The sequence below is a fragment of the Quercus suber genome, unplaced genomic scaffold (genome assembly GCF_002906115.3).
Source record: "Quercus suber isolate HL8 unplaced genomic scaffold, Cork oak 2.0 scaffold_264, whole genome shotgun sequence".
Taxonomy (NCBI): Eukaryota; Viridiplantae; Streptophyta; class Magnoliopsida; order Fagales; family Fagaceae; genus Quercus; species Quercus suber.
The window spans coordinates 134,654-158,743 of NW_027069720.1; the positions used below are offsets into that span (position 1 = coordinate 134,654).

A 24,090-nucleotide genomic window follows, 5' to 3' on the forward strand; every position below is an offset into this window, starting at 1 on the left:
GCTATTGTTATAACTTAGAAAAATGAAAATCTTTCTTACTTCCAAACCAACTTAAACACAAAGGAAACCTATTTCATTCTTTCCTATTTTTAATTTGATTTCACAATCAATCACTTGCCAAACTTATTTATATATTATAATAGTAATACAAAGAATAAACTATTAGGGGATCAAACATTCCTTGAATTCATTGAAATGGGTTTTGAAGTAGCCACCAATTTTTATTAATCCCTCCCAATTGTTTAAAGTTTAAATTTGATAGTCAAAGAAAAAAAATTGTAAACAATATGTCCACAGCAAATCTTTTAGTTGTAGTTATCTCTTCTAGTTAAACCTGTTACTCTTTTAGTTGTAACTGCTGAGATTGCGAGACAACCTGAGTGGTGGCTCTTGAATTAGACATTGAATTTGTTGAAATGGATTTTGAAGTAGTCTTCATTTTTTTTTTTTTAATTCCTCCCACTTGTTTTAATTTATTAAAAATTAGTCAAAGGAAGTATATATAAGAATATCTCTACACCAAATATTTTAGTTGTAGTTACCTATTTAAATTACGCTTGTTAGTCTTTTAGTTGTAATTGCCTACTCTAATCATACCAATTGTATGTAATTCCTTTTTATCAATTGCAATTCCTTTTTATTAGAAGGTATGCCACTTGGCCTAACTTGAGGCACTCTAGGGTTTTCAAAATTGAACATTCTCTCAACTTTTGCTTTGATATACTGTGTTTGGCGTTTAGGCTTATACAAGTCATGAAACAGGCATAATCTTTTAATATAATTTTTTAACTACAATTCGTTTGAGTATAGTATTTGTTCTTTTAACAGGAATTTTTCAGATGCCTTGCTATATGTCATACTGTACTCCCTGAGGGTGAAGAAAGCCCAGAAAAAATCACATATCAAGCTGCATCCCCTGATGAGGCTGCTTTGGTTACTGCTGCAAAGAACTTTGGTTTCTTCTTTTACAGGTTTGTACTTGCCATTCTCTCCCATGCCTTGTTGAAGAATGGGATTTTTTTTTTTTTTTTTTTTTTTTTTTTTTTTTTTTTTTTTTTTTTTTTTTTTTTTTTTTTTTTTTTTTCTTGTTGGAAAGAAAATAACACTTGACTAGAATTTTGACAGGGTGCTGATTCTGTAATATTTGAGAGATTGGCTTCTGTAAATGATGATTTAAGGAAAGTAACAAGGGAACAACTGGAGCAATTTGGATCTTCTGGCTTACGTACACTTTGCCTGGCCTATAGAGATTTAAGTCCTGATATGTATGAGAGATGGAATGAAAATTTATCCAGGCTAAATCTTCTCTTCGAGATCGTGAGAAGAAGTTGGATGAGGTATATCCTCTGGGAAAAATGTTTGTTAATTCACTGGAATTTGATTGCATTTCTCTGCTAAAACAGAATTTCTAATCTTTAATATTCTTTTTGAATGCTTCTCTTTATGCAGAAATTAATTATCACTTTTACAAATGACGTTATTTTATGTTCTGTTTTTGAATGATGCTGTATTACTGATGCGTTTGTGGTTGATATCTTGGATTACAATTGATCATTTAGGATGTGTTTGGATACGCTTATTTTGCTGAAAACTGAAAATACTGTAGCAAAATAGTTTTTAAATGTGTGAATAGTGCCGTGGGACCCATTTTTAATGAAAGTTTTGTTGAAAAAAGATGTTTGTGGGTCCTATGCTGTGAACAATGCACGGGACCCACAGTAATCTCTCAAAAGTTCTATAACGCGCTTCTCTAAAAAAAAAGAAAAAGAAAAAGGTGAAACGCAGACGCAAAGAAGCTCAATCCAAATGGGTACTTAGCAAAATGTAAGCGGGAAGAAATGTCCCAAGAATGATTTTTCCAAGTCTTTATTTGGGTACCGATGTGTGTGATAGTCTCTGGAGTTCTATATGAACATGCTTGATTCAAAATCTGAACTGAGGGAATTGTCACAAGAATGATGTTTCCAACCCTTTATTTGTGGATATTAATCTGGTGGTATTTTTGAATACCTTTTTGTTTGTACGTGAAAGTGTGTCCCCACCCACCCCCAACAAAATAAAAAAATCTTGTCACCCAGAAAATTTTGACACTGGTTTATTATTTATATCTACTGTTGTGTGTTTACCTCTATTTTTCTTAAAAAAAAAAAAAAACACTTCTGCTGTGTGTGACATGCTGTAGACTCTTGATTTTTGAAATAAGATACCGTTTAAAAGATCTAAAGAAACAGACTGGAAAACACTTGTTAAAGTATGATTCAAGTTTTGTATAGCATATTTTACAGAACTTATGCTCTCTCAATAGAAGTATGACTTAAGTTCGTTTTCTTGTATAAGGTTTTGATGATACATATTTGAAGTTTTTATATACTGTTTCATATTGATTAGTCCTTAATTTTGTGAATCAAGTGTTCTTACATGAGCATGATGTTAGTGCCTTTTATACTTAGTTGATTTCTGTGTTCCTTTGTTTATTTATTTATTTATAAATATGAAGCAATTAATACTTTAAAAAAAAAATAATTATTGAAATAAAACGTAAAACTTATGCAGGTGGCAGAACTCATAGAAAAGGATCTTATTTTGATTGGGTGCACTGCTATAGAAGACAAGCTTCAAGAAGGAGTTCCAGCTTGTATTGAGACTCTTTCTCGAGCTGGTATTAAGATTTGGGTATTGACAGGGGACAAGATGGAAACAGCAATAAACATAGCTTATGGTGAGTTGGTATAAAATGAGAGCTAGGACTGACTTCTCTCTCTCTCTCATTTTAACGATTTGTCATTTCCTTTTATGTGTCTGCAACAACTTAGAGTATTCTCTTTGTTTCTATCTGCTGTAGCCTGCAACTTAATTAACAATGACATGAAGCAGTTTATCATCAGTTCTGAAACTGATGCAATTAGAGAAGTTGAAGATAGGGTAAGTTGCTTTTTTTAACTTACCAGTTTTTACATGTATATAGGCTGGAAAGAGTTACATTTCGAGCTCATTTTTTATCATTGAAATTTTGTTGTTAGGGTGACCAAGTGGAAATTGCACGCTTCATCAGAGAGGAAGTTAAGAAAGAGCTGAAGAAGTGCCTTGAGGAAGCACAGCACAGTCTTCGGACAGTTTCCGGACCAAAATTAGCACTTGTAATAGATGGAAAGTGTCTGATGTATGCATTAGACCCAACTTTACGAGTGATGCTGCTCAACTTGAGCTTGAATTGTACTTCAGTTGTTTGCTGCCGAGTTTCTCCTTTGCAGAAAGCACAGGTAAGATTCGTCATGGTAACTGAATTATTTCTTATCTGAGCACCAAATGGGGCATGAAAAGGAATTGTTGTGAAGCTTTATGAGTTTTCATTGCCATTGATATATAAATTTGAGTGAGCTCTTGATACATTGCAGAATACTTGACAAAGTTTTGCTTTGTTCATTTTCATTGCCATTGATGTATAAGTTTGAGTGAGCTATTTTCTTTTCTTTGCTTGGCTTTGGTTTCTGTTTGAAAATTTTTTAAGTTGCATTTCCATACCATGTCATGAGAGAAATGGGGTCGTCTTATGCAACTGTCCCATAAGAAAAGGTCTTGCGTCTTGATACTTGGATAAATGGATTGAAATTTTAATGCTGTTTTACCTGGACAAGCTATATTTGATTTGTTTTGTTTACTCAATCTCACTCTCTTGCATCCCCTTCCAAAGGACTTGGGCCTGGTCTGCCACTGAGGATGTGTGATCTTGATTCTCTGAAGTTCCTACTGGAACTTTAATGGAATTTGACCAATCTCAGCCCTCAATATAGCAATTAAGATCACACATCTGTCAAAAAGAAAAAGAAAAAAGCTTAAAAAACTTTTTCAATTGAAGGCCAACCTTTTTTATTCGTGGCCAATGTGTTGTGTATATGGGCATTCATATTGGTTCAAAGGTAAGATTGGCCAAACTCCTCACATTGGAGTTCCTTGAAAAATTGAGATAATCTTGATCAGTTTTTTGACAAGTCTTGAGTTTTAAATTTAAGTCCATTTGGTTGGACCTTGTATTTCTAAGCTTGACCTTTTCCTGTGATGTAAGAGTAATGATGGCACATTTTTGCTTCTAAAAGCATGATGTAATTCTTATGGCACTAACCAATGGTGCCTAACAGGTAACAACTTTGGTCAAGAAAGGTGCTCGGAAAATTACACTTAGCATTGGTGATGGTGCCAATGATGTTAGCATGATTCAAGCTGCTCATATTGGCGTTGGAATAAGTGGGATGGAAGGGATGCAAGCAGTGATGGCTAGTGATTTTGCAATAGCCCAGTTTCGCTTTCTTACGGATTTGCTTCTTGTGCATGGGCGGTGGTCTTATCTTAGATTATGCAAGGTATGGATTTTATATAACTTCAAAACTTCGTTAATATTTGTGAATGATCCCTGCTCAAATGGCTCCTCTTATATATCTAATCTGAGGTTACTTATATATAATTTTTTCATTGCAGGTTGTGACATACTTCTTTTACAAGAATCTTACGTTCACATTGACTCAATTTTGGTTCACCTTTCATACTGGATTCTCTGGTCAGAGATTCTATGATGATTGGTTTCAGTCCCTGTATAATGTCATATTTACAGCTCTGCCTGTGATCATTGTTGGGCTTTTTGATAAGGTACTGTATTCTTTCAGACAACTGCAGCTCTGTTGACGCCAATGCAATTGGTTTGGTTCATCACTTTTGTTGGGAAAACTTGTATCGGAAGGCCATTCCATATCTCAAATATAATTTACTAGGTGCACTGAATTTTTACTATTTTGTAGGGAATTTTTTTTTGATTATTTACTTTTGTTCTTTTCCAGGATGTCAGTGCAACCCTTTCTAAGAAGTACCCTGAACTGTATATGGAGGGAATAAAAAACGTCTTTTTTAAATGGAGGGTTGTGGCAGTATGGGCTTTCTTTTCTTTCTACCAATCTCTTGTCTTTTATTGCTTTGTGACCGCTTCCAGCAAAGGTGCTAGCAGTTCATCAGGGAAGATGTTTGGTCTCTGGGATGTCAGCACAATGACCTTCACATGTGTTGTAGTAACGGTCAACTTGCGACTTCTTCTGATGTGTAATTCGATTACTAGGTGGCATTACATTAGTGTTGGGGGAAGTATTTTAGCATGGTTTATCTTCATTTTTATTTATTCAGGAATTATGACCCCAATGGATCGACAGGTGGGTCTTTTTTTTGTGGTATATTTCCTAAAATCCCTTTCAAATTATTTTAAATGCTAACTTCCTCATTTTTTTGCATTCACTGCAGGAGAATGTTTATTTCGTCATATATGTCTTGATGAGTACATTATATTTTTATGTCACACTTCTTCTTGTTCCCATTGTTGCTCTTTTTGGTGACTTCATCTACCAAGGGTAAGAAATTGTTTTCTCAAAGCACTCCACAGCTTTTATAAATGGAAATGGTCATGAGTCTTTTTATGCATAATTAAGCTTGTCTCCATGCATGTTGTCATTGATCAAATTAACAACTTGGCTTTAGTCGTTTTAGGTAGGGTCAGGTTCAACCGACTAAAGCAGTAAAGCTTGTGACAATTCCATTATTGATATGGCTGATATAGTGGTTTGCTACTTTGCTTAGTTAGCTATTCCATGATTAAACAACACTTTAATAGCAACTGATTTTAATTTTCCTATCCTTCATATTTCCCAAATTCTGTGTCAGTATTCGCTTAGGATACCCAATAGAAGGCTCCTGGCTGTATTAATCTGGATAGATTTCTTTGCTACTTAGTGTTTGTTTGGAACAACTTATTTAGCTGAAACTGAAAACTTTTTTGTAAGCGTAGAAAAAAGGTTAAAAAATAAGCTGAAAAGTACAGTGGGACTCGTGAATAGTATCAAAAAGTGCAATGAGATCCATGAATAGTAGCAAAAATAAGCTGAAAGTGGAGATAAGCTGAAAAATTCACCTCATCCCAAACGCACACTTAGACAGGCTGATTTCAAGCTTGGAAGATAATTCAAGGGAGGATTGGCTTTGTCCAAAATTGGGCATACCCATATTTGCCACAATGTATTTAAATGGTGAAATAGACAGGCTTGTCTCCATGCATCAAAACATCTGATACTCACCAAGGGTGTCAACCACTTAGTTTGGTCTATGTTGTTTGTATTTTATGGTGAATACTTTTTTAATGTTCAAAACTTCATGCTTGTTTTGGTATAGTATGAAACTTAAGATCACAGACTTACATGCATATAGCATATATAGCTAAGCTCTAGCTTCCATCCCATTTCGCACCTTGTGCGTGCTCTTGCATCCCTTCTGTAAACCCTTTTTTATATATATAAATACTTTGCATATGAACATCTTTATTTTTATGTTGCAGTTTGTGTTCATTTTGTTTAGTGTGTGTGTGTGCGTGCTTTGTTTGCCTCCATTAATTTTGGGATTATCTGGATACAGGATTCAAAGATGGTTCTTCCCCTATGATTATCAGATTGTTCAGGAAATTCACAGGCATGAGCCTGAAAGTGCTGGCCGGTCAGATTTGCTTGAGATTGGGAACCAACTTACGCCAGCTGAGGCAAGGAGATATGCCATATCTCTGCTCCCACAAGAAAGATCAAAACACACAGGCTTTGCTTTTGACTCACCTGGGTATGAGTCGTTTTTTGCTGCACAGCTTGGTATATATGCCCCACAGAAGGCGTGGGATGTTGCTCGAAGAGCCAGCATGAAATCTCGGCCAAACATACCCCTTAAGAAATAGTTTGAAATGTTATTATTGTACAAAAGTTTTCATTTTGACAGTCAGCTATAGAATGTTTGTAAAATTAGCTTGTGCCATATCTAGTACTGTTTTTTATTTTTATTTTTTGGGGGGTTCATTTTTTCCTTCACCCATAAATCCGTTCTCATGGAAATACTGGTTATTAGGGTTGCCACAGATGTACATGTACTTGATCTAACAAATACAAATGAGCAATTTTTGGTCTGTTCAAGTTGATTAAGTTTCCAGCCTGATGTTGTATATTGATTGAAGAGGAAGTTTTGTTTTTATTATGTGAAGCAGTAGTGTCCCCTCCCCCCCAAAAGTAGAAGGTTGTGTCCTTTTGGTCACTCTTAGAGCATCTCTAACTGTGTAGGCAAAAGCATCAAATTCTCTATAATAGAAAATGACACCATAAAAACAGTCTCCAATGGATTCTCTATACTTGAAATTTTTTTTGGCTCATGAACAGTAGCTCATCAAGTCCGATGGGCTACTGTTCATTCTTCAAATGTTTTTTTTTTCCTATTATAATAATCAGGTATTGAATAAAAAAAAATTGGAAGATGTGTAATTGTTAAAAAAAGAATAAATAATGAATGAAGAAATAATATTTAAATGAAATAGAGAATAAGATAGATAATCTGTTGGAAAGTGTATTTGAAAAAGTGGGTGGTTAAAAGGTAAAAGTCATGTTCATTCTCCAAAAAGTACAAAAATTTGATAAATTTGTTAAAAATGCTCATAGATAGTTAGATAAGAGTTTTAAGTGGCTTTTTTTAGTAGTTAATTAATAAATGCTTTTATTCCAAGCAAACAAGAAAATACATAATAGGATAAATTATCATTTTGGTCCCTAACTTAATTTTTTTTATTGAGGATGAAAAATCATTTCAAAACTTTGTGAGAAGGCTTCTGAATCCAAGATTTATGTATAAATTATGCATAAATAATTACTAGGGAAATAACACAACTCCTTAATATAATAAAATAAAATAAAATTAGAGAGAAGTACAAAACTAGATTTTCTTTACAAATGAGTAACCTGTCCCCAATAATCTATTTTAGGATATTGAGTGCTTATGCAAAATCTGAAAAGCCTTACGAAACGGTATAATCAAATCAATTTGTTATATTTGTGTGCCATGTTCTCCCCATTCTTCTCATCGATTCCTTAATTATTTTTGGGATATTAAGATCCCAATTATATTTTGAACTTCTTTTTTTAGGCCATGTGGCAGTCCACAAGCCTCCTAGGTGGCATAAAAGTAATTTTTTTATTTTGATCATTATCCATGTTAGTTTTTCATTCATCACTTAATGATATAAACTATTTTTGACATAATACCAAAAGATTAAGGACTAAATTTATAAATTTAAAACATTAGGGACCAAATTAACACAGTGTAAACATTAATGTGGACCAAAATAGTAGAGTTTTCCTTACATAATGCAAGACTTTGGGCAAAGGGAGATCGCAAATCACAAAGCCAAAAGCAAAGCTATGTAAGAACTCCAAGAAAGAGCATATCCTTCACTCAAACAAACATTTTAAACAAGCAACCGTATCCGTATATCTCCTGCCAATGTACAATGAAGCAAACGAAGATCTAATAAATTTTGTGCTATTTTTGCATATTCAACACTAGTCGATAATCCTATTTAAAAAAAAAAAAGTAAAATAAAAAACCCTGTAAGTGGAAATTTTTTTTTCCCTGAGAAAGTAATCAATAAATTTTAGTTCCAAAGATGATATTTTAGATTTTTTCCAACGTTAGCTGTCCAAGCAAGAGAATGAGACCTTCTAAAGCACCTTAACGCCTAGATGCTTTTCAAAGGAAAATTACCCTTCTAAACATCAAAAAAAGAAGTCAAGATCGTACATCAAACTTCCCTAATTCAGAAAGTTTCCAAAACTTGCAATACCTCCCATGTCTAGAAGACTAGAAGTTAGATTACAAGTTAAAGAAATTAATCACAAATTCCTAGTCCATATCATGTCTTCACCACCCAATTACGATGTTGTGTAAGCATTCTTGTCTACTGCCAATTGAAAACATTTCAGGAAATACTTTTAAACAGGAGTCCACATATCATGTTTGGTTCTTTTGAAAACAGGGTGTATTCTATTTTCATTTTTTGTTTTTTGTGGAACTCACCAGTGAAAACTTATTTGAGCTTACTTTTTTTTTGTTCTTATTTTCATTTTCAATACCCAAAAAAAAAAAAAAAAAAAGTGAGAATGAAAACAGAATATGAAAGCAACTTTTTTGCATTTTCATTTTTAGCAAACTATGTTCGGTGTCATTTTTGTAAAATAACTGAAAATTGTGGAAAAAGGTTGCGAGCACATCAATGAAAATTGTAGGTCTTTTCCATATTTAAGAATCAAGACCTAGATAGGGTACCTAGTGCTTTTGGTTCTCAAATTCAGAAAATAGATACAAAAAATGGAAATCAAAACACAATATGAGTTCTTGGAGAAAGTCCCAAATAGGGTACCTAGTGTTTTTGTTCTATTTTATACACACACAAATAAATACAACAGTAGCCTTTCACAAATTCTTTGGTAGTTATAGTTCATCTCAAACCCCATCTTGACTGGGAAAGTAGAGTGTATAACATTGCCATTCAAATCATTGCTGTGTAAATGGCCGGAATTATACATTGTGTGGAGGAGACCACTCCCTCGCCTGAAATTCACAAGCAGAAGTATGCGTGCTTGGAGGTCAAAATGCTTGAATCCAAGCTGCATTTTACCTGAAAGGTAATGTTGGCCTTGTAGCACTAGTAGCAGATGAGTCAAGGATTGCAGGTAGCTTCTCTTCTTTATAGGCAAAAACACCTTTGCAAAGGCCGCAGAAAGTCCCACCAAACAGGCTCAGATATTTCTCTTTCTTCTTCTTCTTCCTCAATCGCTTGCACTTGGCTTTCAACTACACAATCAGATTGAGAGGTGTGATCTTCCTCTTCCAGACAGCTGAAAAACTTTGATAGCTTTTCTGAAATAGATAATTGGCTTTCGTCTAATGATTCTTCATCTCCTTCATAATCATCATCACCTTCAAAAACCAAATAAATCCCAGACCTTTTCAACTTAAGCCCTTTAATCATTGGTGGGTCATGCTCTATAACATTGATCTCATAACCATCTTTCAACTTAGAAACTATCGGATGACAATCTGGAAACCGAATTAAGTACAGATGATCTTCATGCGTCTTTGGAACTCCCTTTAATTCCAGCATTGTAGTGAATAAAGGTTTATTCATTTTGACAAGATTTGCTTTTATACCTGCTATTATAGGGAGTTGATCTCTTAAGTCATCCGGTATTTGAAGGTCGAGAGAGACAACAACACATATTATCACAGCTTTGATCTCACGGTTTTTGTGTTCTGAAAATCTAACCCCCGCTTGAAACCAATCTGGAATTCTGCTTCCAGGCATGCTAAGAGTGCGTATGTTCCTCAAACAAACCTGCAAGTAGATATTTTCCTAAGAAATAAGACTATTTCATTTTTTCCAGGGGGAGTGGAATTTAGTCACCGTTACATTACACTACAAATAGGATTAGGATTATTTTGCTTGCATTACAAGTAAATCCTAGTACTTTGAACCTGGTCTAGAATATTAGGACCGAACTAGAATTGGACCTTTGATATCTATAACAATGGATAGGTTATGACAACAGTTGCGGTGGCTTTGGTGAGTATTAGTTAGTTGATGGCTGCTTTTATCTATTTACTAGTCATAGACTTGTACGATGCATGGAAATATTTGATAATTTTTTTTGTTAAGTAAAAAATGAAAATAGTAGATGAAACTTATAAGTGTTAGTCACAAACTATTCTTAAGATGATGTGATAGTTTTATAACAAAGTATAGTTCATACAATATATATTTTTAGCTATCTATATTTGTTATTTGAAAGTATTTTAAATTTAGTAATTTTTTTTAAAGGAAACATAATGCACTTTATATTCAATTATTATATAAGTCGAGATATTTTGTAAATGACGTAATGTATAATTAGAGTTTGTTTCTAGTGCTCCTTACAAACCATTCATCCTTTATATGTATTGAATGGCTTAAAGAGGAAATAGATATAAGAAAATCTATTACTTATATTGGAAAAAAAATAGAAGACTTTAATAACATAAAAAAAGAAGAAGTAATTTTATCAATAACCTACCAACATTAAATTGAAAAGGTGAAATAATTGTAAATGAAGTAGCTCTTGTTTTTACATAAACCTCTCATCCTAAAGCATCATCGAAGTGGACGCTAAAGTGGACCATATGGACTGAATTGACCAAATTGAACCGAATGGACATAAATGGACCGGTTGGACCAAAATGGATGGAATGGACCGAAATGGATTGAGTGGACGAAAGTGAACCGAAATGCAACACTAATATGGCTTAATAGGAGTGTGACAACAATAAATAGTTAAATACTTAACTTTTAGATATTGTATTGATTTGGTGTTTTTGATGGAGTATGGGTGTGGCTATCTTTTGGAAAAGGGAGAAGATGATTTTTGGTTGACAATGGTCGGTGGCGAGTGACAACTATAGTGACATTGCTTTGGTTATTTTTTAATAAATTTTTTTCTTGATATCTTATTTAGAAGAATTTTTCTAAACTTTTTTCTATATTAAAATTTAAAAATAAGGAAAAGATCAAAACTATTGTTTTACCACATTGAACACATTTTTCAAGATTACGGATTGAAATTGACCTTTGAGAATCAAATTGAAAATAGGCAAAATTAGGGATTATAATATGTATTTTAATAAATTCATTTTATAAGAGGATCATTAAAAACACAACTTTTAGACAATGAATTCTAATTCAAACACCTCTCTTTGTAAGAATAAGGTTTAGGGCAAGGTTGTGCGTTCAAGACCATTGGGTGGGTGTGTGTAAATCCTAGTTCATGTCAACCACAGAGAGAGAGAGAGAGAACCTTAGACAGTCTTCTTTTAACCATAGAAGAGCATGCTTTGCAGCCACACATGTGTAACCTTGTCAATGACTTCAAGCATTCAAGGCCCGGAATATCCACCACCTTCTCACAGTTTGCAAGGTTTAGCTCCTGTAATCTTTCCAAGTTGGAAAGATCAGACACACTTTCCAATGCAGTACAGTTTGCAACATTCACGTCCTCCAAGTTTGAAGGAAGTGGAGGGAGAGACTTGAGCTCTTTGCAGTAGGGCAATAAAAGCTCTTTAAGATTGAAAAGGCCTGTCAAGCTGGACGGAAGGCTGAAAAAATTATTGTAGCCTAAATTCAAACTCTCCAATGATGATAACTTTTCAAAATCATCAGGAATCTTCCCACATAGTTTCCAAGCACGAGCATTCAATTCTACTAGCGAGCATAGATTGGAGAAAGAAGTAGGAAATTCAATAGAACTAGGCACGCTGTTTCCAGATAACTCAATATAAGGCTTCTTAGCCATTTTTAGTATCATTAAACTTGAGAGCATCCCAAAGCTTTCAGGTAATTCTATTACAGCAGTTTCTTCCATCCACAAATGGCGCAAGGACTTCAAATTTCCTATTGAAGAAGGAAGCTTACAGAGCTGTGTACACTTATTCAATCTTAATAAAATAAGATTTTCCAGCATCCCTATGGATTCCGGTAATTCAGAAATATTGGCACCGAAAAGGTTCAAAGTAGTAAGAGCCAGCATGCTTCCAATTGATTCTGGTAAAAATCTAAGTTTTTTACAATTCCTCATCTCAAGTTTCCTTAGCATTTTCAAGGCCCCTACCTGATCTGGCAGATATGTGATTGGTGTCCCATCTAACTGAAGCTCAACCATGGAAGCTAGTCCTTCAATTGAATCGGGCAATTTGCTTAGATCCTTACAGTTTCCAACTGATAACTCCTTCAAATATGACAGTGAACTAACAGAAATAGGCAGTTCTTTGATTGCACTACCATTAATTAGAAGTTTTGTCAATGATATGAGACTGCCAACAGAATCAGGAATGGCAGTGAGTGATCCACACCACATTAAACTTAATATCTCAAGGTTTGACAAAGATCCAACCGAATCAGGTATTTCTTCTATAGCAGAATCATTAAGAGAGAGTTCTTTCAGGGAAGACAACTTTCCAATGCAGTTGGGTAGTGTTCTTAAGAATTGGCAATGATTCAGATCAATCTTTTCAAGTTTTGTAAGGCGAAAAATGGACTCTGGTAGCATTGCTATAGCAGTTTTATCAACAAGAAGTTCTTTCAGAGATTTCATGCTTCCTATGTTCATCGGTAACTCTTTCAATTTTGAGCAGTCAGAGAGAATAAGGATTTCAAGATTTTTTAGCCCAGAGATATCAGTTGGAAATTCGATCAGGTTAGAACATTCTCTCAGGTTCAAATGGAGTAATGTACTCATGTTCCCAAGTGATTCATGAATCTTAGTCAGTTTCTTGCAACCCACAAGAATAAGCTTTTCCAGGGCATGGTTCCTAGATAAATCAGGAATAGCAGCTAGATTATAGCAACGACTGAGATTCATAACCATCAAGTTCTCAGCCACCTGAAAAACAAGACATTTTACTGTTAAAAGAGAATCATGAAGAACTGCTATAAAAAAAAAAAGGTGAAGGGAGGGGGGGGGGGGGGTTGTTGGGAAGAACAAGCAAAACACACAAGAACAAGTTCATTAAAATCTCATTATTACAGTCAATCCAAATTGTGGACCATACCTTGCTAGTATACGAACCCCATACTTTTTCAATTCCGCTTCTTGAGAGATCAAGGACAGCAAGTTCCCGAGGGCAAAAATCAGAAGGAAGAGTTTTCAGAGGACATTCTTTCCATTGTAGCCACTTCAGTCCAGCTGGAAGATATTTATACTTCCCTTCCAATCTCACATGGTTGATTTGAAGAAGTCTTAGATTAACCATTGATTCAAAGGGCTTGGTGTGAAGTACTACCTCTCTCTCATTCTCTGCATTATCCTGAAGAAATTTCTTGCACCATTCTTTCGCATATGTTAATGCAGAGGTTAAATTGGGCATTCTTTGAAGGTTTTCCCTAGAAATTCTCTCACCACTTGGATCCTGAACAAAGGGCCTCCCTTCAAAGTCTAGGACAATTCCTTCTATACATCTTGTTCCCTATTGTCAATCATGTAGAAAATAGTTAAAAAATTGGAATGTAGCCAAGTGAAACAGAGACAATAAACAAACAGTTATCAAGTTAAAACTGTACGATTACAATGGACATAAGAATATTATCCATTCTTTGGGAACTTGGAACATCTAAGGAATGGGATCAAACTGTCAGATTCAGATTTTGTTTTTAATAATTTTTTGGCAGTAAAATATGGAACTGGTGGAATTTGATTCAACCATCTCTTCTTGTCAATTTTCAAACTCAGAAATAATTAGCCTCTCTCTCTCTCTCTCTCTCTCTCTCTCTCTCTATGTTCAGTAAGTAGAGGAAACAACAATATGAATATGCTTGTGTGGTAGGACATTTAAGAGCTAATCAGGTTCGACGAATTGTTTGGTTTCCTGTCAATTGAACTACAGATATGATATATCTTAGCCTATAATTCATGAAATATTAGGATTTAGAGAATTTCATTGTGGAAAGAAATAGAAGTCTAGAAGATCCTAAGTCCTCTGGTTTGTGAATACAATAGAAGTCCAGAAGATCCTAATCCTTCCTGTTCTTATATGGTATAGACTGAAGATGTTAACTTGAACATTTTTAATCGTCTCTACCCTGAGAGTGAGAAGGAACTCTACCTTGAGAGTGAGAAGTAAATTTGAAGATACACTAGTGCTGTAGTGCATGAAGCAACAAGTGGAGCACAAACATCAGCATTCCATTTATCCCATGAGTATTATACATAACAATATGATGCATGCAGTGAAATATGTCAGTATTTTTCTATATTTGCTAATTGCCATTGAGGATTATACATAGCAATATGATGCATGTAGTGAAATATGTGAGTACTTCTCTATATTTGCCTCTTGGAAAAGTTTTGAACCTGCAATGCAACAGAAGAGGAACAGGAAAAAAAAAGAAAAAAGATGAGGTATCTCACTATCAGTCATACCTTCTCAGCCTTTAAGACTGTCATGATTTCATCATGATCCCACAGTCTACTTCGCATACCAGGATTTATAGGACTTTCATCTAGAACAATTTGTCTTCCCATGTCTCTAATTTGATCGTGCATCCACAAAGAATTGTCCTCAAAAACCTTAATGAGTGATCTTGCTCTGAGCACTGTAACTGCTATCTCAGCTCTAAAACCGAAACCTTTCAATGCATCGAGTATATCCTCTCTCTTAATTTCCATTTTAATGAATAAACATGCAATGTCAAGGAATATCTGCTGTTCTTGTACATCTAACCCATCATAACTTATCTTCAACACATCTTGAAGATTGCTTGGACGAATCCTTTTCAACTTTTGCAGGGCATCTTTCCATTCCTCTATTCTCCACCTTTCAAACAAAAAAGAACCAAATACTTCCAGGGCCAATGGTAGGCCCCCTGTAAGAGAGACCATTTGCTTGGATAGATTCATAAATCTTTCTGTGGGTTTCTCTCTTCTTAGCGCATGGTAGCTAAAAAGTTGTAGTGCCTCAGTGAAGGCCAACTCTCTGACCTCATAAAACCCATTCACAAGATGATCAGGTAAAACATCTCTGTTTCTTGTGGTAATAATAATTCTACTTCCTTCAGAAAACCAATCTCTTCTCCCAATTAGCACTTCAAGCTGTCTTACATTGTGAATATCATCCATAATAACAAGAACTCGCTTCTCATGAACTACGTCTTTGATTGCAGAGATACCAGAATTAACCTCATACACAGGAGGCTTATTAGGAGAAAGATGATTGATAAGTTTGTTTTGAAGGTACACTAAATCATCATCTTTTTCAGAATTTTCTCTATCATTTTTCATGAAAACGAGGTACTCAAAGCTACCAACAAGTTTATTGTAAAGAGCTTTAGCAAGTGTGGTCTTGCCAACCCCACCCACCCCATATAATCCCAAAACTCTAACGCCATTGGATCTAACATCTAACAAGCTCATCAATTCTTCAATGCGAGACTCGAGTCCAACTGTGTATGGAGCCACATCCAGTGGAGTACTGTCTAGTTCTTCCAACACCCTTTTGACTAAAAGTTGAATCAACTTTGCTTGTGCCTCATTACTGCCAATAAACATAAATGAGTCCATAGGAAACAAACTTGAAGGCTGATACTAATAAAATAAACATCTACAGTCAAATGGTAGAGATAAACATAGATAAAGTGTATCAAGTGCTCATGATAAAGTGCTTCAAACTCTATGCACTTCCGAAGGATGACCGCGATGTTCAACTATGAAGAATATATGGGAAACAAATATAATGTGACCGTGGCAGCTCCAGAAATTTTTTTAGGGTGGTTATCAAGAAACTCAAATTATTCAAAATTTAATAAAAAAGAACGTATAAATATTGACATAAAAAAAAAAAAAAAACTCGCAAATACTTGAAATATATAAAGTTCTACAATTTCCTATATAATTTTTCATGTGCATGATAACTTCAAAATTTTACCTACAAAATTTTTGTAATAAGCACAAATGTCTAAGGAATTTTTGTTGTGTATGTAGCATTACTATATAAAGATGAAAATTCAACTGAACTATAATTATTTTTTGTTGCATTATTATTGCTCTGTGCATAACATTACTTTTTTAAGAAAGATTTTTCTTAAAACTTAAATTTTGTTCTATCCACAACATTATTCTATCAACAATTCAACTCAACTCAAGTATTTGTTGTTGCATTAGACCACAGCCCACTACCTCGGTTAATAAAGTGTATAAACACTAAGATAAAGTCTAGGGATACACCCAACTCTACACTCAAATCTACAACATGCTTAGGTGCAAGCTTGTGATTATTGAACTTAGTTTTTTTTAATTAAATTCTTGTGTGGGTCCCTTGTGTAAATGTTGAAATCCAATTAAAACAAATGACATCCAAGTTGTGAAATTGAGTGGGAGTTTAGGTGTGGTCATAGGCGTTTTAACAAAGTAAACAACACACACACATATCAAAAATCTCATGTCTGGAGATCATGAGGTTGTGCCATGTGGCGCATTTTTTTTGAGATTCTCTTTATTTAAACTTTTACTTTAACGAAGTTTGCATTTATAGTAAAGTATTAGTTCATTGAATTAGCCATTAGAGCAAATGCACATATTAATTACTTATAGTTGTGCATTAATTATTTATATTAAATAAATTAATATGATTATTTTTATAACCTCTATATAAGAAATAATTTTTAGTTGGAATAGTAATAAATTTTGAATATGACATTCTTCCTCATATTTAGTTGTTTTAACAACAATTGACACAGAAACCATAAAAAATTAACATTATAAATTCTTTGTAATTAAATGTGTGTGTGTGGAACTAACATGGTAATATTTATCTTTGTAATTAGAAAGATTACTAAAAGAATAAATATGTTTATTTTGTTATATTAATTATTTTATGCATAATGAAATTTTAATATCATTTTTCTAAGAAATAGTTGATTTTTTTTAAATGTGAGAAATAATTTATTTAAAATATGGTATTCTTTCTCAAGTTTAGATGTTTTTAAAACAATTGAAACAAGTCCAAAGAAAGGAAAAATAAAAATAAATTTAGTAACACATAGTCAAGAATGTAAAAAAAAAAAAAAAAAAAAAATTTGAAGGTTATTTGCATTTTTTTAGTAGGCATGAAACATGCTTATCTCTATTAGCCACTATATCATGTAATTTTCAATTTGTAAACGCTTATATATAGTATGATCAAATCACTACATTACTCTTTAAGTGTTTTTCTATTTTGTCTATAAAATAACTAAAGATTACAATTTTTTATATGAAAAATTATTGAAATATATATATATATATATATAGTTGGGGGTGGGGACTTAAACCTTGGTTGTCTCTATTATAAAAATTATGAGGTGTCAATTAACTAATTTATAATATTTTTGGCAAAAAATATTAAAATATTTGAGAAAACTAATAATAAATAATTGTATCGCACATCATTTAGAACTCGGCTAAACTCACCACTAGCCCATGTACTAAACAACAATTCTAAACACCGTAAATTACTATCCACTTGTGAGCATTTCAAAGCAGAAATAGCTAGAAGCCTAGGAGACATTTGATTGACACAATTTTTGCAACAGATGAGAAGGTCTCTATATAATCAAAACTCTTTTTTTGAGTGAATCATTTAGCAACCAAACGAACCTTGATCTTCTCAATAGAGCTATCAGAGTTGTGTTTAATCTTATATACCCACTTGCAACCAATAGGTTTTTTTATGAGAAAGAAGAGGTGTGAGAGACCATGTATTGTTGGCCCCTAAAACTGTAATTTCAACAGCCATTGCTTCTCTCCAATCTTTAACAGCTTGAGTATAAGACTTAGGTTCCACATGAGAGGAAATCATATTGCAAAAACTCTTGTGACTAGGGGAAAGTTTGTCATAAGAAAGAATTGAAGAGATGTGGAGGAGAAAGAGCAGGGGATGGAGCAACAGAAACCTGATTGTAGTGATAAGATTTCAGGTACGAGGGTTTATGAATATTTCTAGTGGACCTCCTAAGCGGTGGACGAAGAGGTTCAGGTTGTTCAGGTGTAGCAAGTGCAGGTGGTGCAGCAGGTTCAAAAGGTGTAGCAGGTGCAGATGGAGCATCTGATGCAGGTGGGGCTTGTGTTATAGGTGGGACATCTAAAATAGGTGGACTAGATTGAAATGGAAGAATAGATTGAGTAGGTTGAGTAGGTGGAATAGAATAAAAACAATAGGCTGACTAGTAGATGTTGGTACAATATTAGATTGATGTGGAAGATGCAGGATTTAAAGAGAGCGGTATAGCTGGAGAGTAATCTTGAAAGAAAAAGGTAGATATAAATATAGGAATGGAATGAGGAAGACAAGATTGAGTAGTGTTCAAAAGGTGAAAATTGAGGGGAAAATGGAAATATTTGTTCATAGAAGTTAACATTCAAATAGAAATGAGTTTAGTTTTAAATGAAGAACTTTGTTCCTTTAATATTGTAAGGATGCCCTAGAAAGATACAAGCTCTAGCCCTTGGTTCAAATTTAGGTCTATTAATTGCTATGGTAGAGGTATAGCATAGACAGCCAAAGAGTTTAAGGTAATTGTAAGAAGGAGGATTATGAAAAAGCTTTTCATAGGGTGTTTGTGATAAATAACGACCTGCAAGTATTATTTACTAAAACACTTTTAACTTCAGTTTCAGTCTATTCAATCTGTGAGAGAAATAATTGAATATTGATTACTAAGATACCAATTTGAAACAAATATTAAGTTTGGAGAGGGGTATTATTTTATTTTGTTCTTTGTTTGAGCTAATTTATGTTATTGTTGTTTGGGCCTTTGAGTTGATTTGTATTTGTTTGGCCAATTTTTTACTGTAACCCATATAAAAAATATAATAATAGATAAGAATGAGATGTATAGCATTATCCTAAAATATTATTTCACTTTATTTTGGATTGTGAATATAAAACCTTAAGTGAACCTGTAATTAAGACAACGACTACTAGACATAAAATGTAAAAGCGAGCAAGAAGCACTAGATCTCCTACATGCATCACATTCAATCTTAGTTGAGTTGATATAAATATTGAGATATTTGACTGGTTCAAAGTTTTATTATATTCAATGTTTCCATTGCATGATTCTATGTAAACCCCATAGAGGGTAAAATCATAATGTCCTGTACATCATATCCACGGCTACAATGAATATCATTGAGAGTTCAGAGGAGCCAGTTTCTAGTTTCTGTTAATAATAAAATGCGCCTCATAGGACTTACTTTATTTTAAACTCAACTCAACACATATAAATTAGATTAACAAAGGTTTCAAATCCAATTACACAATTTATCTAGTAAAATGGGGTCGCCCCTATTAACAAAGAGACGAGAGAGTCAACTGGGAAGAAAAAGAAAGAAGACAGCAAAGGAGAACATGCAGATATTATATTTCAGTAGATGTTAAATGATTAAAAAAATATAAAGCTAAAACGTCCGCTAATTTAAATAAATAAAGAATTAAAGATGGATTAAAGAATTGCAAGGTGCACATGTAGAGATATCACGCTAAAGAAGCTGCCTGTTCATTAACAATTTTCAAAGACTCCGTACGATTATTATCTTAAAGCCAATTGCCACATTTCACTCCTCTGCCCCACTAAACAATTCGAAGTTACTAAATCTTTCACTCAAGAACACAATAAACCCTTCTCCAGTTCAATCAACAATCTCAAATAAAATAAGAACCAAAAGAAAATGAGAGAGAGAGAGAGAGAGAGAGAGAGAGAGAGAGATTTGTGATATGTATTTTGTTGTTTGATTTTTGGACGAGCTGATTTATATTGTTGTTTGGTTTTGGAAAACTTAAGCCAATGTGTGAAAAAATATTTAAGTTAAATTACTAATATATATGTGTGTGTGCATAGACTTATATATACACTTTTTTTTTCAAGTTGAACTCATGAGAAACATGTGGAGTTGCCCCTGCTTAGGCAAGAAATAAAGCATGTGACTAGATCCTCTCCGAAGAAGCTTGGGATGATTCAGTTAATATTTAGCGGAAAAAGACTAATCCATGAATGAGAAAGAGTGAATCCATTCAAGTTAAAGAAATGTAAAAGGTAGAGGATGACCAAAAATTAATAGATATAATAAAAAATGACATGTCAATTAGGGAAGTAACCTAGGGAATGACTTCAGATTAGATAGAATGACAAAAAAGAATACATGTGACCAACCTTAACTAGTTTGTTGAGCATCTATAATTAATCCCCAAAATTTAGGACTCAGGCTTGGTTGTTATTATATTAATAAATAAAAAAACTCACAATAACCAAGAGCTTGGTACTCAACTAGTACTTAATGTATTTCCAATAGATCTAGGTAATGGTGTATATGGGTCGGGTTGAGAGGTTTTTTCAATTTGACCTATCATGGTCGGGTTGAAGAATCCAATCCACTAGAATTGGATTGGACTCATGAGTTGGACAGTTTTTTTTTTTTAATTGAGCATTAGTACAAAACCAACACAAGTAAGAACAAATATATAACCTAAGTATAGTCCCAATCCAACACAAACTATTTTATTAATACTTCAAATTTTAAACCAACACAAATAACAAAAAATTTATATTAATACTTAATAGTGCATCAAACCAACACAATAATCAAAATGAATGAAATTTCATTTAATTTGTAAGATATCAAATAGTTCTATCTCAACTCACTTGAGAAACAAAATAAACACGAAGAAGTTTTATTTTTCTATAGTTAGTAGGTTATTATATAGTTCTATCCCAACTCAATTGATAAATAAAAGAGTAAATAAAAATCATATAATATATATTTTTAAATATATATTAAATATAGTTGGGTTGGACAAATTTGTGAATCTACTAATCCACACCCAACCCAACCCAAAAGTAAATTTTTTTTTTGACAATCTAACCCACCAACCAACTCCTAAAAACCAACCCAAATCGGCAGTTTGAGTTGGATTGAGTCGGTTTTGGCTAATTGGCACCCCTAGATCCAGGGTTCAAACCACTCCCCCCCAAAGAAATAATAAAAGATGGATTAAAGAATCGCAAGGTGCATAGACATACACGCCAAAAAAGCTGCCTACTTATTACCCTATCTCAGAGACTCCGTAAAACCATTATCTTAAACCCAATTGCCACATTTCACTAAACAATTCGAAGCTAATCTTCAACTCAATAACACAATTAAGCCCTAACACAATGTCTCCAAATCAATCAACAATCTCAAAGAAAGGAAAAAGAAAAACCAAATGTAATAATTCAAACATAAAGGATTCAATAGGTTTTGGTATTATTAGTTGTTTCCACTGTTAAAAAAAATATCATGATAATTATAACCACACTAGGGTTTTTATCAAAGGTTCCGTAGAGAATATCTCTTCAAAAGAACACAAATCACAAAAAAAATAAAATAAAATAAAAAAGCACATAATTCATAATTGTGAAGAATATACGTACAGATAAACACACACATACCTGTCTATGTCTTTGTCTTTGAAAACAAAACCAGCTTTTCCACCAGCTGTTTCCATGGCTTTCCTCCACTTCATCACCTTTTCCTTCTCAATTCCCTTCTCTTCGTGCTCCCTAAAATGTTTTCCGAAAAAGGGTCCTCTTTGTTTTCGAACATCAGAGGGGTCAACTTGGTAGAACACAGGGAGTATGAGCCTCTTACACTCGCATATCTTCGAAAGCTCCTCGAGGCACCACCTCGAATCTGCATAGTTTTGGGAGATGATGACGATGGAAGCTGCGGACTCCTCGATCGCGTCGAGTAGAGTCGGCGCGATCTCGTCCCCGCGGCGTAACCCATCGTCGTCGCGAAAAGCTCGGATGCCTTTGTTGTGGAGCGAGGTGTAGAGGTTGTTTATGAAGGGGTAGCGTGTGTCTTCGCCTCTGAAGCTTAAGAACACGTGCCATCGGAGCCTGGAAACTTCGGAACTGGAAATGTCGTCGTCTTCGTTGTTGTGATCCTCCATAGTTAATTCACTGCATGTGCAGTGTTCTTGACCTTTTTGACCCAGCGTGCTTCATATATGCTGCGAAAAGTTGAAAGGACGAACCTGATCTCTTACTTGTATGGTTAGAAAGAAGGGTTTTGCCAATATTACACGCCAAGTATTTCTTTTTGGTAATATACTCCATCAATCCATTTGCTGCTTATTTTCCCTAAAGTGGGTACGTAAGGAATCATTAATTCATTTTTACAACTGGTTTTTCACTTTCATCCAATGCACATGCTCAGAGTATTAGCATTGAAAAATTTTAATGCTAATTTATTTTACAATTCTAAAAAGTCACTTTATCATTATAACATATTATTTTATAATACCTCCACGTCTCAAACTTCTATTTCCTTCTTTTACTTATTAAAATAATATATCTACATAATAAAATAATATATCTCAAAATTATATCTTTTTTCTCCGATCTCTTTCTCCTCTCTCTACATAATAAAATATTATAATTTTTTTATAATACTTGCTACTGTGCAATTTTATGTTTAGAATTGCACGGTAGCAGTATTGCAAAAAAAATTTGCAATACTGCTGTTTAACATTCCCCAATACAAATGGTTTTGGAGCTTAAGATTTCAAATTTTTCTTAGATTTGACATTAGCATTCTCAATGCTAATGCTCTCATAATCACGTCAACTTTCCTTCACACCTTGCACATTGTAGTTTGTACGTTGTTTCTATTTTATTTTACACACACACGCAAGGAAATAGATACAACGGTAGACTTTCACAATTTCTTTGGCAGTTATTAGTTTATCTCAAACCCATCTTGACAGGGAAAGGAGTGCATAACCTTGGTATTCAAATCATTTGTGTGTAAATGACCTGAATTATACATTGTGTGGAGACCCAGTCCCTTGCCTGAAATTCACAATAAAAAAGTATGCGAGCTCGGAGGTGAAAATGCTTGAATCCAAGCTGTTTTTTACTAGAAAGGTAATGTTGGCCTGAGCATTAGTAGCTGATGAGTCAGCCCAAATCTTTCAGCCTTTGGATCATCCAAAAAGAAGTCAAGGTTTGAAATAGAAAGAACAATATAGGAAAAAAAAAAAAAAACAGTGAGGTAAGAAAAAAAAAAAAAAATAAAGAGTATGAAGTAGCTACAAGCTTCATTAAAAGTTGCCTGAAAACTCCAAGTTTCTTTTGAAATGGATTGCAGGTGGCTTATATGTTTAATGGGCCAAAGCACCTTTGCAAATTAAGGCCGCAGAAAGTCCAACTATACAGGCTTAGATCTTTCTCTTTCTTCTTCTTCCTCGATCTCTTGCACTTGGCTTTCTACTTCACAATCAGATTATTAGACTTATTGTTAAGTGATTAAATTCACAATTTTCTAATAGTTTAAACTTTTGGGACAATCGGTAATTCAACACAAATTAAGAGGCGTTCTCTTTCTCTTACCAGCTGAAGAACTTACTTAGCTTTTCTGAAATTGATAGTTGGCTTTCGTCTAATGATTCTTCATCTCCATCATAATCATCATCATCTTCATAAACCAAATGAATCCCATACTTTTTTCAACTTAAGCCCTTTAATGATCGGCGGGTCATGCTCTATAATACTTATCTCATAACCATCTTTCAACTTAGAAACTATCGGACGATGATATGGAAATCGACATAAGTACAGATGGTCCTCGTGCATCTTTGGAACTCCTTTTAATTCCAGCA

The 24,090-nt window shown here is 33.9% G+C and overlaps 2 protein-coding genes across 2 annotated transcripts in view; one reads left to right on the top strand and one right to left on the bottom strand.

Moving 5' to 3' along the window:
- LOC112007454 (phospholipid-transporting ATPase 3) overlaps window positions 1-6,989 on the top strand; it is a 29,270-nt gene extending 22,281 nt beyond the window's left edge. Inside the window, 10 exon segments of the mRNA XM_065781328.1 lie at window positions 829-1,279; window positions 1,282-1,337; window positions 2,554-2,719; window positions 2,843-2,922; window positions 3,021-3,260; window positions 4,137-4,358; window positions 4,474-4,641; window positions 4,830-5,192; window positions 5,281-5,387; window positions 6,442-6,989. Coding sequence (XP_065637400.1) covers window positions 829-1,279; window positions 1,282-1,337; window positions 2,554-2,719; window positions 2,843-2,922; window positions 3,021-3,260; window positions 4,137-4,358; window positions 4,474-4,641; window positions 4,830-5,192; window positions 5,281-5,387; window positions 6,442-6,748 — 2,160 coding nt within the window. The 3' untranslated portion in view covers window positions 6,749-6,989.
- A 2,113-nt stretch (window positions 6,990-9,102) lies between these two features.
- On the bottom strand, window positions 9,103-22,395 carry LOC112030540 (disease resistance protein RPV1). The gene is made up of 5 exons (XM_065781329.1): window positions 21,878-22,395; window positions 14,835-15,945; window positions 13,468-13,881; window positions 11,718-13,298; window positions 9,103-10,225 (listed from the first exon to the last, which is right to left on the bottom strand). Exons 1-5 carry the CDS (start codon window positions 22,378-22,380, stop codon window positions 9,578-9,580), a joined length of 4,257 nt encoding a protein of 1,418 aa, XP_065637401.1. The 5' UTR covers window positions 22,381-22,395; the 3' UTR covers window positions 9,103-9,577.
- Between the last annotated feature and the right edge of the window lie 1,695 nt (window positions 22,396-24,090).

Excerpts from the sequence above, each read along its gene's own strand:
- LOC112030540 (XM_065781329.1), bottom strand. The coding sequence starts at position 22,380 with ATGGAGGATCACAACAACGAAGACGACGACATTTCCAGTTCCGAAGTT. Across the intron at positions 13,882-14,834 it reads CAGTCTTAAAGGCTGAGAAG|GGAACAAGATGTATAGAAGG; the intron begins GTATGACTGATA and ends GATTGACAATAG. Across the intron at positions 13,299-13,467 it reads GGGGTTCGTATACTAGCAAG|GTGGCTGAGAACTTGATGGT; the intron begins GTATGGTCCACA and ends CTTGTTTTTCAG.